At 42.5% G+C, this 12,853-nt stretch overlaps 1 protein-coding gene across 9 annotated transcripts in view; it reads right to left on the bottom strand.

Moving 5' to 3' along the window:
* SEC16B (SEC16 homolog B, endoplasmic reticulum export factor) overlaps window positions 1-12,853 on the bottom strand; it is a 55,523-nt gene that overhangs the window by 25,151 nt on the left and 17,519 nt on the right. For 7 of the 9 annotated variants that reach the window (XM_063710627.1, XM_055377978.2, XM_063710625.1 and 4 more), the window contains 9 exons: window positions 11,893-12,005; window positions 11,025-11,145; window positions 10,149-10,257; window positions 7,642-7,786; window positions 6,843-6,994; window positions 6,394-6,455; window positions 4,885-5,020; window positions 4,177-4,407; window positions 331-428 (listed from right to left, as the gene is read on the bottom strand). In XM_063710627.1, the coding sequence (XP_063566697.1) occupies window positions 331-428; window positions 4,177-4,407; window positions 4,885-5,020; window positions 6,394-6,455; window positions 6,843-6,994; window positions 7,642-7,786; window positions 10,149-10,257; window positions 11,025-11,145; window positions 11,893-12,005 (1,167 nt within the window). Of the gene's footprint in view, window positions 1-330; window positions 429-4,172; window positions 4,408-4,884; window positions 5,021-6,393; window positions 6,456-6,842; window positions 6,995-7,641; window positions 7,787-10,148; window positions 10,258-11,024; window positions 11,146-11,892; window positions 12,006-12,853 lie in introns of all 9 variants that reach the window. The other 2 variants (XM_063710634.1, XM_063710632.1) reach the window with 1 other exon arrangement.

The raw sequence follows: 12,853 nt of genomic DNA, 5'->3' as shown, positions 1-12,853 counted from the left end.
AAGTGATCACTACCCCTCATTACCAGAACTAGCTGGAACAGCCCCTCCCAAAGAGAGAAGGCTACTGCAATGTAAAAACCTACTTAATTTTTGGAAACTCTCACTCTGGGCATTTGTACTAAAATTTTTTATCAAATTTAGCAGGTAGAAAGAATGTATCTGTGTCTAAAACAGAGAAATGCTATGTCCAGCTCAGAAAAGAGAACATGGAAAGATCCCTGGAGTGTGAGTCTCCTTAGCGCGTCTGACATTTCTCCACACCCTCATCCTCCACCTTTGGTGAGGAGGTCTCTCTGCCCCACTGGCCTCTTTTGTTAAGTCCTGACTCACCCACTCATGACCCAGCTGTAGGTCCATGGGTCCATCTTGCTGGATAGGAACAAAGCATGGCCCCACAAGTGGTTCTTCACGGCCCACTCCAAGGCTTCCTGAAAACCAAAACATCACATTCAAGAGTGCCTTTCCCACCTTCCACTCACAAGTTCCTGTGCTTAGGCGCTGCTGCATCCTGAGCAGCAGAGGCTAGGCTTCCAGAAAACTCTTAGAGCCTCATATAAGAATGTGAACAGCCAGGAAGCAGACTGTAGCTAGCACAGTATTTTTCTCTAGGATGTCACCTTCACCAGCCTTCACTTTATCAAAATCCACTGTGCTATTCCATCATCTTCCCATCAGACATGGTTGCCAGTTAGCCTCATCTCTTTAGCAAAAGTTTCATAGCACTTGAACATCATGACTACAGTAAATACCAATGTATAGTACACTTGAAAATCACTAAGAGAGGAGATTTTAAGTGTTCTCATTAGAAAAAACATGATAAATATGTGAGGTAACGCATATGTTAACTAGCTCCATTTAGCCATTCCACAGTGTGTGTGTATATATACATATATATCATGTCGTATACCACAAATATATACAATTTTTGTCAATTAAAAAAATAAAAGCATCATATACAAAAACAAGAAATTAAATATTTAAATGTCAAAATGAATCACAAAAGTACTTCAACTTCATTTTTATAAATTAATTTTGAAGTAGAAAAAGCCTTTCTAAATATGACCCCCAGAAACTTACAATTTTGCACAGAAAGCCCTAAAAACAAAAAGAACTCCAACAAATCAATAAGTGAGGATCAAAGACTCAATAGAAAAATGCAGAAAATCAATGACAAAAAAATTCACAGATTAAAAAATATTCAACTTCATTGAATGCATTTTGAATTGAATTGAATTGAATGTATTCATTTCAATAAGAGAAATGCAGGCCCGGTGCGGTGGCTCACACCTGTAATCCCTACACTTTGGGAGGTGGAGGGAGAGGATCACTTGAGCCCAGGAGTTTGAGACCAGCCCTGGCAACATAGCAAGACCCCATATCTACAAAAAAAATTTAAATTAGCTGATAATTTTTTCTTTTGAGACAGTGTCTCTCTGTTGCCCAGGTTGGAGTGCAGTGGCATGATCTCGGCTCACTGCAACCTCCACTTCCCAGGTTTAAGTGATTCTCATGCCTCAGCCTCCCAAGTAGCTGGGACTACAGGCCATGCCATCATGCCTGGCTAATTTTTGTATTTTTTGTAGAGACGGGGTTTCTCCATGTCACCCAGGCTGGTCTCAAACTCCTGGCCTCAAGTGATCCGCCCACCTCCCAAAGTGCTGGGATTACAGGCGTGAGCAACCACGCCCAGCATTTTTTCACTTCTCAGATTGGCACCTATCAAAGAGTTTGAAACACACTGGGGTGAGAATGTATGAAAACAGGCACTCTTTTGCATTGCTGTTAGAGTGAATTGGCACAACCTCTAAAAGGCCATTTGTCAATATCTATCAAAATTATAAACCATATCCTTTGACCCAACACTTCTGCCTCTAGAAATTTATCTTACATATATTCTCTCACACTGGGCAAAATGACAGTGATTATTCATTGCAACATTGTAATTGCAAAAGATTGGAAGTACTCTTAATGTCAAGCTATAGGGGGTTTAGTTAAATTAATTATAATTTATCAGTAGAAAACTATGCCAACATAAGAAATAATGAGAAAGGTATTTATATAGGCTATAGAGCAGAGGTCAGCAAAATATGGCCTAAAGGCCAAATCCAGCACACTGCCTATTTTGGTACTGGCCATAGCCTCAGAATAGTTATTACCTTTTTAAGTGATTGGAAAAAATTTTTTTTAAATTTCATTATGCATTATAATTATATGGTAACTCAAATTTCTATATCCATAAATGAAGTTTACTGAAACACGGCCACCTCCATTCATTTACATATTTTCTGTGGCTGCTTTCACACTATAAGGGCAGAGCTGAGTAGTTGTAATAGAGACCCCATGGCCTGCAAAATGTAAAATGTTTACATTTTTTACATCTGTCCAATTATAGAAAAAGTTCGGCAACTCTAATATAGAGTGTTTTCTGAGGTATTTTGTAAAATGAAAAAGGGAAGGTACAGAAATGGTATACAGCATGCTGTTTTTTAGAAAAGAGAAAATAACAATATATGCATAAAATTTCTCTGGCTATTTCAGAGAGGAAAACTGGGTGACTAGGGGGTGGGAGCATCATTTCCCAAGTATATCTTTTTTATATTTTAATTTTTGAATTAAATTGATTCAAATTGATTTTAATTATCTATCCAAATACTTAAATTTTTATGAATTTCGTAAAGCATAATCTCAACTTCAAAATTAAGCTAGAAATCAATCTTCATCTGTTTAAAGTACAGACAGTCCCTGCTTTATGAGTTTTTGACTTTACAATGCTGTGAAATCAATACACATTCGGTAGAAACTGTACTTCAAGTGCCCATACAACCATTCTGCTTTTCACTTTCAGTAGCATATTCAATAAATTATATGAGATATTTAGCACCTTATTATAAAACAGACTCTGGCTTAGATGATTTTGTGGGTTATGGTAAACATTCTGAGCATATTTGAGGTAGGCTAGGCTAAGTTATGATGTCGGGTTAGGTGTATCAAATGCATTTTTAACTTATGATATTTTCTATTTAATGATGGGTTTATTGGGATGTAAACATTGTAAGTCACGGAGCATCTATATTCAATATTGATAGGAAGCCTTAGATATAGCAGCAGGAGTATTTGTAAACAAACTTCCTGGAAATTAATTTGGTGTATATATAAAGAACCTTTTAAAAGTGCATGCCCTTTATATACCCAATAATTCCACTTCTAGGAATCTGCCCTAAAAAATTTAAAAGATCAGGCAAAGACTTATGTAACAAGATGTGTAAATGGTATAATTTATAGTGGTTGACAAAATTATAAATAGTCTAAATATTCAATAATAGTAGAATAGTTAAATAAAATATGTTACATTAATATGATGGAATATTGTATAACTATTTTTTAAACGGTGCTATTGGGGTATATATAATGCCATGAGGGTATTTTACCATATCATCTTAAGTTTAAAAAGAGAAATAAACAACTGTATATGCAATTTTATTTTCTTTTTAATACATATGCATGGGAAAATGCTGGAAGTAAATGTATCAAAATGTTAACAGGTATTATCTTTTTTATTTTTAATTTGTATGAGTACATAGTAGGTATATATATTTATGGAGTAAAAAATATGAGATATTTTGGTACAGGCATGCAATGTATAATAATCACATCCTGATAAATGAGGCATCCATCCCCTCAAGGCTTTATCCTTTGTGTTACAAACAACCCAATTATACTCTTTTAGTTATCTTTAAATGTACAATTAATTTATTATGGACTATAGTTCCCCTTTTGTGCTATCAAATACTAAGTCTTATTCATTCTAACTTTTTTTTGCACCCATTAACCCTCCCACCCTCCCTCCCACCCTCCCCTACTGCCCTTCCCAGCCTCTGATAACCATCCTTCTACTCTCTATCTCCATGAGTTCAATTGTTTTGATTTTTAGATCCCACAAATAAGTGAGAACATGTGATGTTTGTTTTTCTGTACCTGGCTTATTTCATTTAATAGTTCATTGTCTTTTAGTGGTAGAACTATGGGTGTTTTCGTTTTCTTTGTTCTGTCTTTCCAAACTTCTTGCATCCTCCGTGAAATGAATATATACTATTCACATAATTTGAGCAGCGGTGAGTGGTGGAGAGGGACGGTGATTGCTTTTTCAAAATAAGTATGGGGGAAGGGCATACTTGCCTTCTTCCTTCCATAGTAGAGCAGTCTAGTGAATTTCTCCACGATCTGCGCAGGTGTCTCCACACTGGGGGGGATCTCTCCCGTGAGCAGGTTCGGGGTCCCAGAGCTCAGCACTGGCCAGTCCTCATCGGTCAGGCTGATGAGGTTGGCCACAGGGGGCTGCCGCTTGTACTTCTCCAGCTTCTTGCAGTCTTGCATTAGCAGCTCAGCGATGTCAGACCCCACCATGGACTGTAAGGCAAAGAGGATCATCTGGGGAGAATCCTATGAGTCCTCAGGCTGGCAGCCCCAGCTGGAGAAAGAAGGCACCAGGGAGCCTGCCTTCTTCACAGGGAAGCCAATTATGCAAACATAAGGCAGTCCTTTGTTAGATTGCTATATTTCAGACTTCAGCATCACTATCATGGTTATTTTCTGCCTGTCAGGAGCCATAAAGCTTACCAGAAACATTCACAATTTCACAGGTATATTATCTGGCTGGTGCAATAACCCAGAAACCGTACAATTTTCCCAGACCAAGGAAGAAGATCATCAGGGAAGATCTGCGTTAGCAAACTGGCATTGACATTTGAGCAATTTTTTCCCTTGGGGCAGTTTGTGGCTTCTTTAATATTGCTTTTCATAATCATGTCATAAACATAATCTTATCTATCCCATGAAGACTTAAATTTCAGCCTGCACCTGCTCTCCCACCAGAACAGAACTTACCCCATTCTGGCGACAAAGGAGAACCAAGAGCTGCCACAGTAGAGCTGAGTCTCTGCTCCCCAGTGTCTCAGATTTGCAGCTCTGAGCTGCTTTCTGCTGGCAAAACGTCATAATATCCACCTTATGTACATCTTCCCTACATGGAAAAAATTTAGGGAGCAAAGAGTGAGCAGGCAGACAATTCCCTGTTTCGGACCCCAGGCTCCTCCTAAGTGTGCAAGTGCTGGCTGGGCTGTGGTTGAGATAGAAATCTGACAAGCCAGGGCTAAGGTAATGAGTCTATAGCTATAGGATAGTTATTTTCTTATAGAACAAGAAGAAATTTCAGAGATTCTCTCATGCACCCCCTTTATAGATGAAGAAACGGAGGCTCAGAGACCTGAAGTCACTGCACAGGAAAGCAAGTAAAAGCAGACTTTGGAGTCAGACAACCCTGGATCTAAATCTGGCTCTGCCACTTCTCTGTTTAGACAAGTTTCTTACCTCCTCTGAGCCTCAGCTTTGCCCCCTAAAATAGGGACAGTAAAAGGACCTACCTCCATACAAAAAGGAATTAGAAAATTGTGTGGCATATATTAAGTGATCAATATGATTGGCATTATGATTTGCTCAAGATTATCCAATAACATCAAAGCCAAGTTAGGCTTAGTACCCCAGTGTTTGAATACCCAACTCGCTTTTTTGCCCCATATCTGTATACCTGTGTGTAAGAAAGAGATAACACTCATTTTTACTTGAGGGAACCATCAAATGCCATTTGAGGAATACATTTATATAGTAGTGATGATACTTTCCATGTGCATAATCTGACTTGAGACTTGAGACTCATAGACAAGCCTCGGGCAGGGAGAGCAGGTGTTATACCATTTCTCAAGGGGAAAACTAAGGTTCAGAGAGGGCTAACTGACCTGTCCACCATGGTATTCCTAGTCAGTAAGATGCCTGAGCCTGAGACCCACGTGGGCTGTCATCCAGCAAGGACTCTCTCCTCAACAAAGATGCCCTGAGTTACATTTATCAGAAATATAACTAGACATTTAAAAGCAGTCCTAGTTCAGTACTGCAGAGGGCTCACTCGCACACTGTTCTGTAACTTGAACACTGCCGATCTTATTTACCTCTCCAGGAAAAAGCCACTGTTACAAGAATTGTTTCTGCTATGATCCACTTGTCAGTGACTTCCCAGGTGATGCTCCACTTTTCTACTAACATCTATCAAGCACATGGAATGCTAAAACTTCCTACCATGCAGCCTCTGCATAATGGAACTGGTTTTAGATTTCTAAACTGTCATGCTAATTTTTCTTTCTGTCCTTCAACTATTGAATGGCTTGTCAAAATGACTCAGGCCACATCTGGTTCTATCTTGCAGCACAGAGAATTCCACTCCAACAAGGACAGATATTTTTTTCCAAGGAAACCAAGAACAAATCTCCAAAATGCTGATCTGGGCAGGAAGATTTTCTAGGTTTCAAAAGCCCTTACTCAGCAGCTCTTACAGCACTATACCTAATCAAGGGTCCTGAGAAACTTCTCATCTCCTCTTGCTCTTCGGAGTCATTAAGAATAACCTGGAATAAAACAATCAGATTTTGTGTTTAAGACTGTGTCCACCCTAGGCCCCTTTCAGTCAAGTCTAGTATCAGACCCCAAGGCCGTGGGGCTAGGATATGGCTCAAGGCCTTGTGGAGAAAGCAGAAAGAAAAAAGTGAATTTTGTTGCTAAAGATGAGACATTGACATCTCAGGAAAAACATAACTGTAGCATCAATTCTTTCAGAGAAGAGCCCCACCGATTCCTGCACCCTCCTAATCCAGGGTGTACATGGCCCAGTTTCCCACAAGAGCATCCCATTCCTGGAGATGCCCCGGCTCAGGCACAGGAAAGCAAGGTAAGCATGTTAGGAGTAGTTGGGTAAGCAGTGTGCCAGCATTCCAGGGACACTGGGTCTTCTTTACCTCCATGCTGTGCAGTTCAACAAGGGCTGCTTGCCCGTCAGTGGGAGAGCTGGGACCCACACGCACCAGCTGACCTCCTGGCCCGAAACTCACAGGAACATGAGGGATGTAGAACTTCACGGGTGCTTTGGGACCAGCTGAGGAGACATCCTCTGACCAACAGACACAGATGGACATTGTTAGCGTTACTTCCATCACTTTTCTTTAGTTTAGGAATATGCCACAGATGTATTTCTGCCCAAATTCTGCCTGAACCAAAATAAGATTCTGGGTGGGTTGTGTAATTAGAAGAAGCCCATGTTCCCTGCTCCAGTCAGATTTAAGCCTCTGAGAAGGTGTCAGAATACAATGCATGGGCTTGATGATTCAGTCCAAATGATAATGCACTCAGCCCAGACTCTCAGTGATGCTGAGAGGCCAAGGAGTCTCTGGCTTTCATGGCCTCTATACTCATGACAAAGTTCCTACATCCAGACAAAGCAATGAAGCTTTGCATCTTGCTTTTGCTTTTCCTAATTCTCTCTGGTCTTCCCTTTCTTAAAAGCACCACTGAATGCCTCCTTTCCCAACCTGATAATGGATAGGGGCAGTGTTCCCTTCCAGGAATCAGCTATGATGCAATTACTATTACAAGCAAAAAGAGAGAAAATGGAACCAAAGTTGACCTCTCTGCCCAGGCGACCTACGTAAGCAAATGAGGTGGACAATGATCCATCGTAAGGCTGACTTTCCCAGAGACTTGCCACCCAGCCCTTCCACATCAGATTCAATCAACTCTTCTGATCATTTTAGAACCCACCAGCCTGAACTGGACTCCAAGCTGCTGAAGCTGGGGGATCATCCCGCTCCGGGGCATCTCTGATGTACTGACTGAGCTCATAGCTGCTGGAGCTGAGACCAGACTCACGCTGCTGGAGAAGGTTGGACTCACTAGCCAATGATGGCTGAAAGTTAAAAACAAAAACACATAGGAAGAAGTTTCAGAGAGCTGGTCTTCTCAAGCGTTTTTTCAAAGAAACAAAATACATATGGTGAAAGTGGATGTGTTGAAAGGATAAAAAGAGATAATCAAGTTGATAGGCATTTGCCAAAGGATATATCATGACCCAATGGAAAGAGTGCAGGCCTTGGGGTCAGGGGCCCTTGAACTGAAATCTCAGCTTTGCCTTATACTCAGCTGCTGTGCCCCTGGACACGTGACTTAGGCTCTCTGAGCTCAGTGCTTTCATCTGTGATATAATCATATCTGCCCTATATACTTCAAGCAATTCATGTATTCATTCATAAACAATTTTTTTTTTTGAGACAGAGTCTCACTCTGTCACCAGGCTGGAGTGCAGTGGCATGATCTCGGCTCACTGCAACTTCCACCTCCTGGGTTCAAGCGATTCTTCTGCCTCAACCTCCCAAGTAGCTGGGACTACAGGCACGCCACCACGCCCAGCTGATTTTTGTATTTTTAGTAGAGATGGGGTTTCACCATGTTGGCCAGGATGGTCTCGATCTCCTGACATTATGATCTGCCCACCTCAGCCTCCCAAAGTGCTGGGATTACAGGCGTGAGCCACCATGCCTGGCCCTCATTCATTGACTGTTTAATGAGCACCTATTATGCTCCAGGTACTGTGCTTTCCCCTTGGATGCAGGTGTAAAGAAATTCATGGGGCCAGGTATGATGGCTCTCACCTGTAATCCCAGCACTTTGGGAGGCCAAAGCAGGAGGATCACTTGAGCCCAGGAATTTGAGACCCCAAATTGCAACATAGCAAGACCCCATCTCTACAAAAAAACAAAACATAAAAAAATTTAGCTGGGCATGGTGGTGCACAACTATAGCCCCAGCTACTTGGGAGAAAGAAAGAAAGAAATTCATTGAATTTACATTTTGTGTGCATACAAGTAAAATAATGGATTCAAAAGCTCTTTGGGCCAAGCGCAGTGGCTCACACCTGTAATCCCAGCACTTTGGGAGGCCGACGCAGGAGGATCACCTGAGGTCAGGATTTCCAGACCAGCCTGGCCAACATGGTGAAACCCCGTCTCTACTAAAAAATACAAAAATTAGCTGGGTGTGGTGGCGCACACCTGTAGTCCCAGCTACTAGGAAGGCTGAGGCAGGAGGATCACTTGAACCAGGGAGGCGGAGGTTGCAGTGAGCCGAGATTGTGCCATAGCACTCCAGCCTGGGCAACACAGTGAGACTCTGTCTCAAAAAAATAAAATAAAATAAAAAGTAAAGCTCTTTGTACAGTGTAAGGTGCTGTACATATGTATTGTTGTACATACATATTTTTGTACAACAGTACAATGGCTGCTGTCATTGTATTGTTACTATTAGTCATAATAATATGTGCCCTACTCTATTAAGCACTAAGTATACAAAAGAAACTGACCTCATACAAACCTAATAAGGGAGACAAGATTAATACAAGACTTTCAAAATTACGACCCCATCTCTGGCCGAGCGCGGTGGCTCAGGCCTGTAATCCCAGCACTTTGGGAGGCCGAGGTGGGTGGATCACAAGGTCAGGAGTTCAAAACCAGCCTGGCCAACATGGTGAAACCCCGTCTCTACTAAAAATACAAAAATTAGCTGGGCATGGTGGCAGGCACCTGTAATCCCAGCTACTCGGGAGGCTGAGGCAGGAGATTCGCTTGAACCCAGGAGGTGAAGGTGGCAGTAAGCCGAGATTGCACCACTGCACTTCAGCCTAGGCAACAGAGTGAGACTCTGTCTCAAAAGAAAAGAACCCATCTCTGTAGTATATTTGCAAATTTTCCACAAATCTAAAATTATCCTAAAATAAAAAGTTTATTTTAAAAAAGATCTCCATTTTGTGGCCCAGCTGGTGCATACAATAAGATTTTTAGAGGAAACGGATGAATGAAGAGTTAGAAAAGGTTTCAAGCGCTGCTTCTCAAACCTGAATTCAAAGATTCTAGCAATTTCCCACTTCCTGGATTAAACCAAATTGCTAGTCCCCTGGGGTCCCTAACACCTAACACCTGATGACAGCGTCCTCTCTTTCCCAGTATGTTGGAGTGAGCTAGGTGACATTTCTTGATCCTGTCAATTCGATAAAAATGCAAAGGAGTTCAGTTCAGGGCCTCGGATGCCTAAGACTGAGGCAGTAAGGAGGGAAAAAAGGAAGGCATGGGCGGAGGTTCTGCCAAGAGGGGAGGAATGGGTCCTCCAGACGGCTGGCCACTGGACATCCATCCCCAAGGGCCCTGTTCTGCCCCTGCTGACAGTGTCAGCTGCGACACATGGCCACAGTCTCCAGCCCCCACATCACTTTAGGTTACCTTATTTTTCTGGGCCTCAGCAAGCAGGCTCCCTGGAAACAGCTCCCCCGGCCACTCCTGTCCAGAGTTGGAAGCAGGGCTGTCTTTACAAGGGTTCCTACTGTTAGATCTGCAGCAAAATGACAGGAGCAGTGAGCGGGGTCCTGGGCAAGCCAGCAAGGCTGAGGCACTCTCCGCCGGAAGCTGACCTGCTCCAAAGCGTTGGCAGGTGCCATATCAGCCTGGGTGCCATAGGAGAAAGCATTTTCCTCCCACTCACCACCTCAATCTACTAATCCCAGAAAAACTGGAGTGCTTGAGTTCCACAGCTCAGTGGCTGGAAGTGGCCTCAGGCCCTGATGAGAAGGGCTGGTCTCTACAGCCTGACATTCTGGAATGACTTACATCAGAGTGTTTAGGTTGGTGAATTCCACAGCTGCAAGCACCAGGACAGATGCTTGAGCAAAACTCTCTCCCCTGTCTTGTCTTACCACAGGGAGATGGCCCATTCTCAGGGCTCAGGCGTAGGCTGAGGAAAAGCACCCCAGCGCCAGGTAAGTTCTCATGACCTAATCGTGAGAACTTTTGCTAGGCCATATCTGTTCTAAGGCCAACACAGAATTAAAGTCCTCTTTTAGGACAGACCTCAAGGAACCTCACAGGACTCAGACTCGCCCAGCTTTGGGAACAGACTGTAAGTGATAAGAACCTCCCTTCCCAGGGTCCATATTAACAGCTGGCCAGGCCCATCCTGGGATACTCCCATATCCCTGTGGCTACAACAAAGGTACATGGGCTTCTGGAGGTGAGACGGCAGCATCAGACGCCAGAAGATTTGCCCGACATAGTCCGAGTTTGACAACATCATGTCAAACTGGCCTCTCCTTTCACACTTACTGGAAGTGGGTCTCACTATTTGTTCCAAATGGACTGTGCTGGTTTTCATAATGATGTTCATCAAGGTACTTTTGCTCTCGGTAATCTTCGTGCCAGATATAAGGACTCCGTTGCCTTGGCACTGCACCCTCAGAGAAAACAAAATCAAGACAGGTCACTTCCTGTTTCTGAAAGTTCTTAGAAAGATATTAGTGAGCTGTGAGGAGCTCCTGGAACACAGTAGATCTAAAACCATATTTTCCAAATTGAAAAAATAGATAGGTGAGAGCTAATAAAGAAAGTCCATAGGACGCCTCTCAGTCCCCTCTGAACTAATTAGCATGGATCTATACAACCGCACAACGATGGGGATTGGTGTGTGTGCGTGTGTGTGTGTGTGTGTGTGTGTGTGTTCAATGTTGAAACAGATTTATCTTTCCTAGTAGTTCAGATGCTGCCATTAAGACACACCCTATACCTATTAGCATACGGTAGAACACTCATTTGGGTGCATATCTGCTGTCCTCAGGGTGAAGTGATACACTCTTACTATAGCCCAGCAGATGTCCTTAAGAACTGACTTCACTGTTACTTGGTCAAAGACTATATAATCTTGGCTATAAGGCAAAGTAGGAGAAAAAACATGGATGAAGTACAAACTACCCACAGTGCTAGTAACAGTACCATCATCTATGCATACAAAGGAAAACAACTCCTTTATATCTCTTCTCAGGACATCTAGGAGGAGTGTTTCTGCTATGGTCTCGTCTGGCCAAGAAAGGATGCCCAAGGTGAGGGTCTGAACATGGCTCCTTTGGTCTCTCCCCTGCCTCTCAGAACAGCTGCCCCATCCCCAAATCCCAGAGGCTTCTTGGAGACTTTTCCATACCTCTTTCTTCCTGCAGCCACTGTGGGTGTCCATGATAGTAATAACTTCCATAAGCATATTCCTCCCTCATTGTGGGAGACTGATAGCTCTGATATGAATTCTCATAACCTGACCTAAAATATCACAAAGAAGACTGGTCAGTTGAGGACAAGGGTAGTAAAGAGAGAAACCAATGGAGAACTTGACAAACTAAACAGGTTCAGAGGACAGAGTTGTGACGCCAGCCTAGAATCTGCTTGAAAGCCACGGTTAATTCTAGATCCTGTAAACAGAATCAAAGCAGGAGTCAGGACTTTGTTGCACAACAAGAGTAGAAATTTTATAGTACAATATTTTTTACTTAAAACTCTTTTTCTAAAAACCTCTTCTTTATTCAAAACTCTTTTATTTTGTAGTAAAACTCTCACTCCCCAAATACATACATATTATCTTAGAAAACTCCATCCTGATATTATCTGAGAAAACCACTTCCTGAGATGACTGTGTTAAGTCTCCAATACAGCACTGTAATTTCCATGCTTATCCCAGATGGAATTGAGATTTAAAAGTCAAACTAGACTATCTTAAGTCTGATTACTTTTATTGCCTCTGTCCTGAACATGCCTCTCTTTGAGAATTCAACAATCCAAAAAGACTGGGGAGAGGAACATCATAATATTAATGTTTTTATCAATTAATAATTTTTTTTTGAGACAGAGCCTCACTCTGTCACCCAGGCTGGAGTGCAGTGGCGTGATCTTGGCTCACTGCAACCTCCATCTCCCGGGTTCAAGTGATTCTCCCATCTCTACCCAGGTAGCTGGGATTACAGGCGTGCACCACCATGCCCAGCTAATTTTTTTGTTTTGTTTTGTATTTTTAGTAGAGGCGGGGTTTCACCATGTTGACCAGGCTGGTCTCGAACTCCCAACCTCAGATGATCTGCCTGCCTTGGCCTCCCAAAGTGCTGGGATTACAGGCG

This window comes from Gorilla gorilla, chromosome 1 (assembly GCF_029281585.2).
Source record: "Gorilla gorilla gorilla isolate KB3781 chromosome 1, NHGRI_mGorGor1-v2.1_pri, whole genome shotgun sequence".
Classification (NCBI taxonomy): domain Eukaryota; kingdom Metazoa; phylum Chordata; class Mammalia; order Primates; family Hominidae; genus Gorilla; species Gorilla gorilla.
Note: the sequence above shows the minus strand (reverse complement) of the source record. Positions and strands in the feature narration are given on the sequence as shown.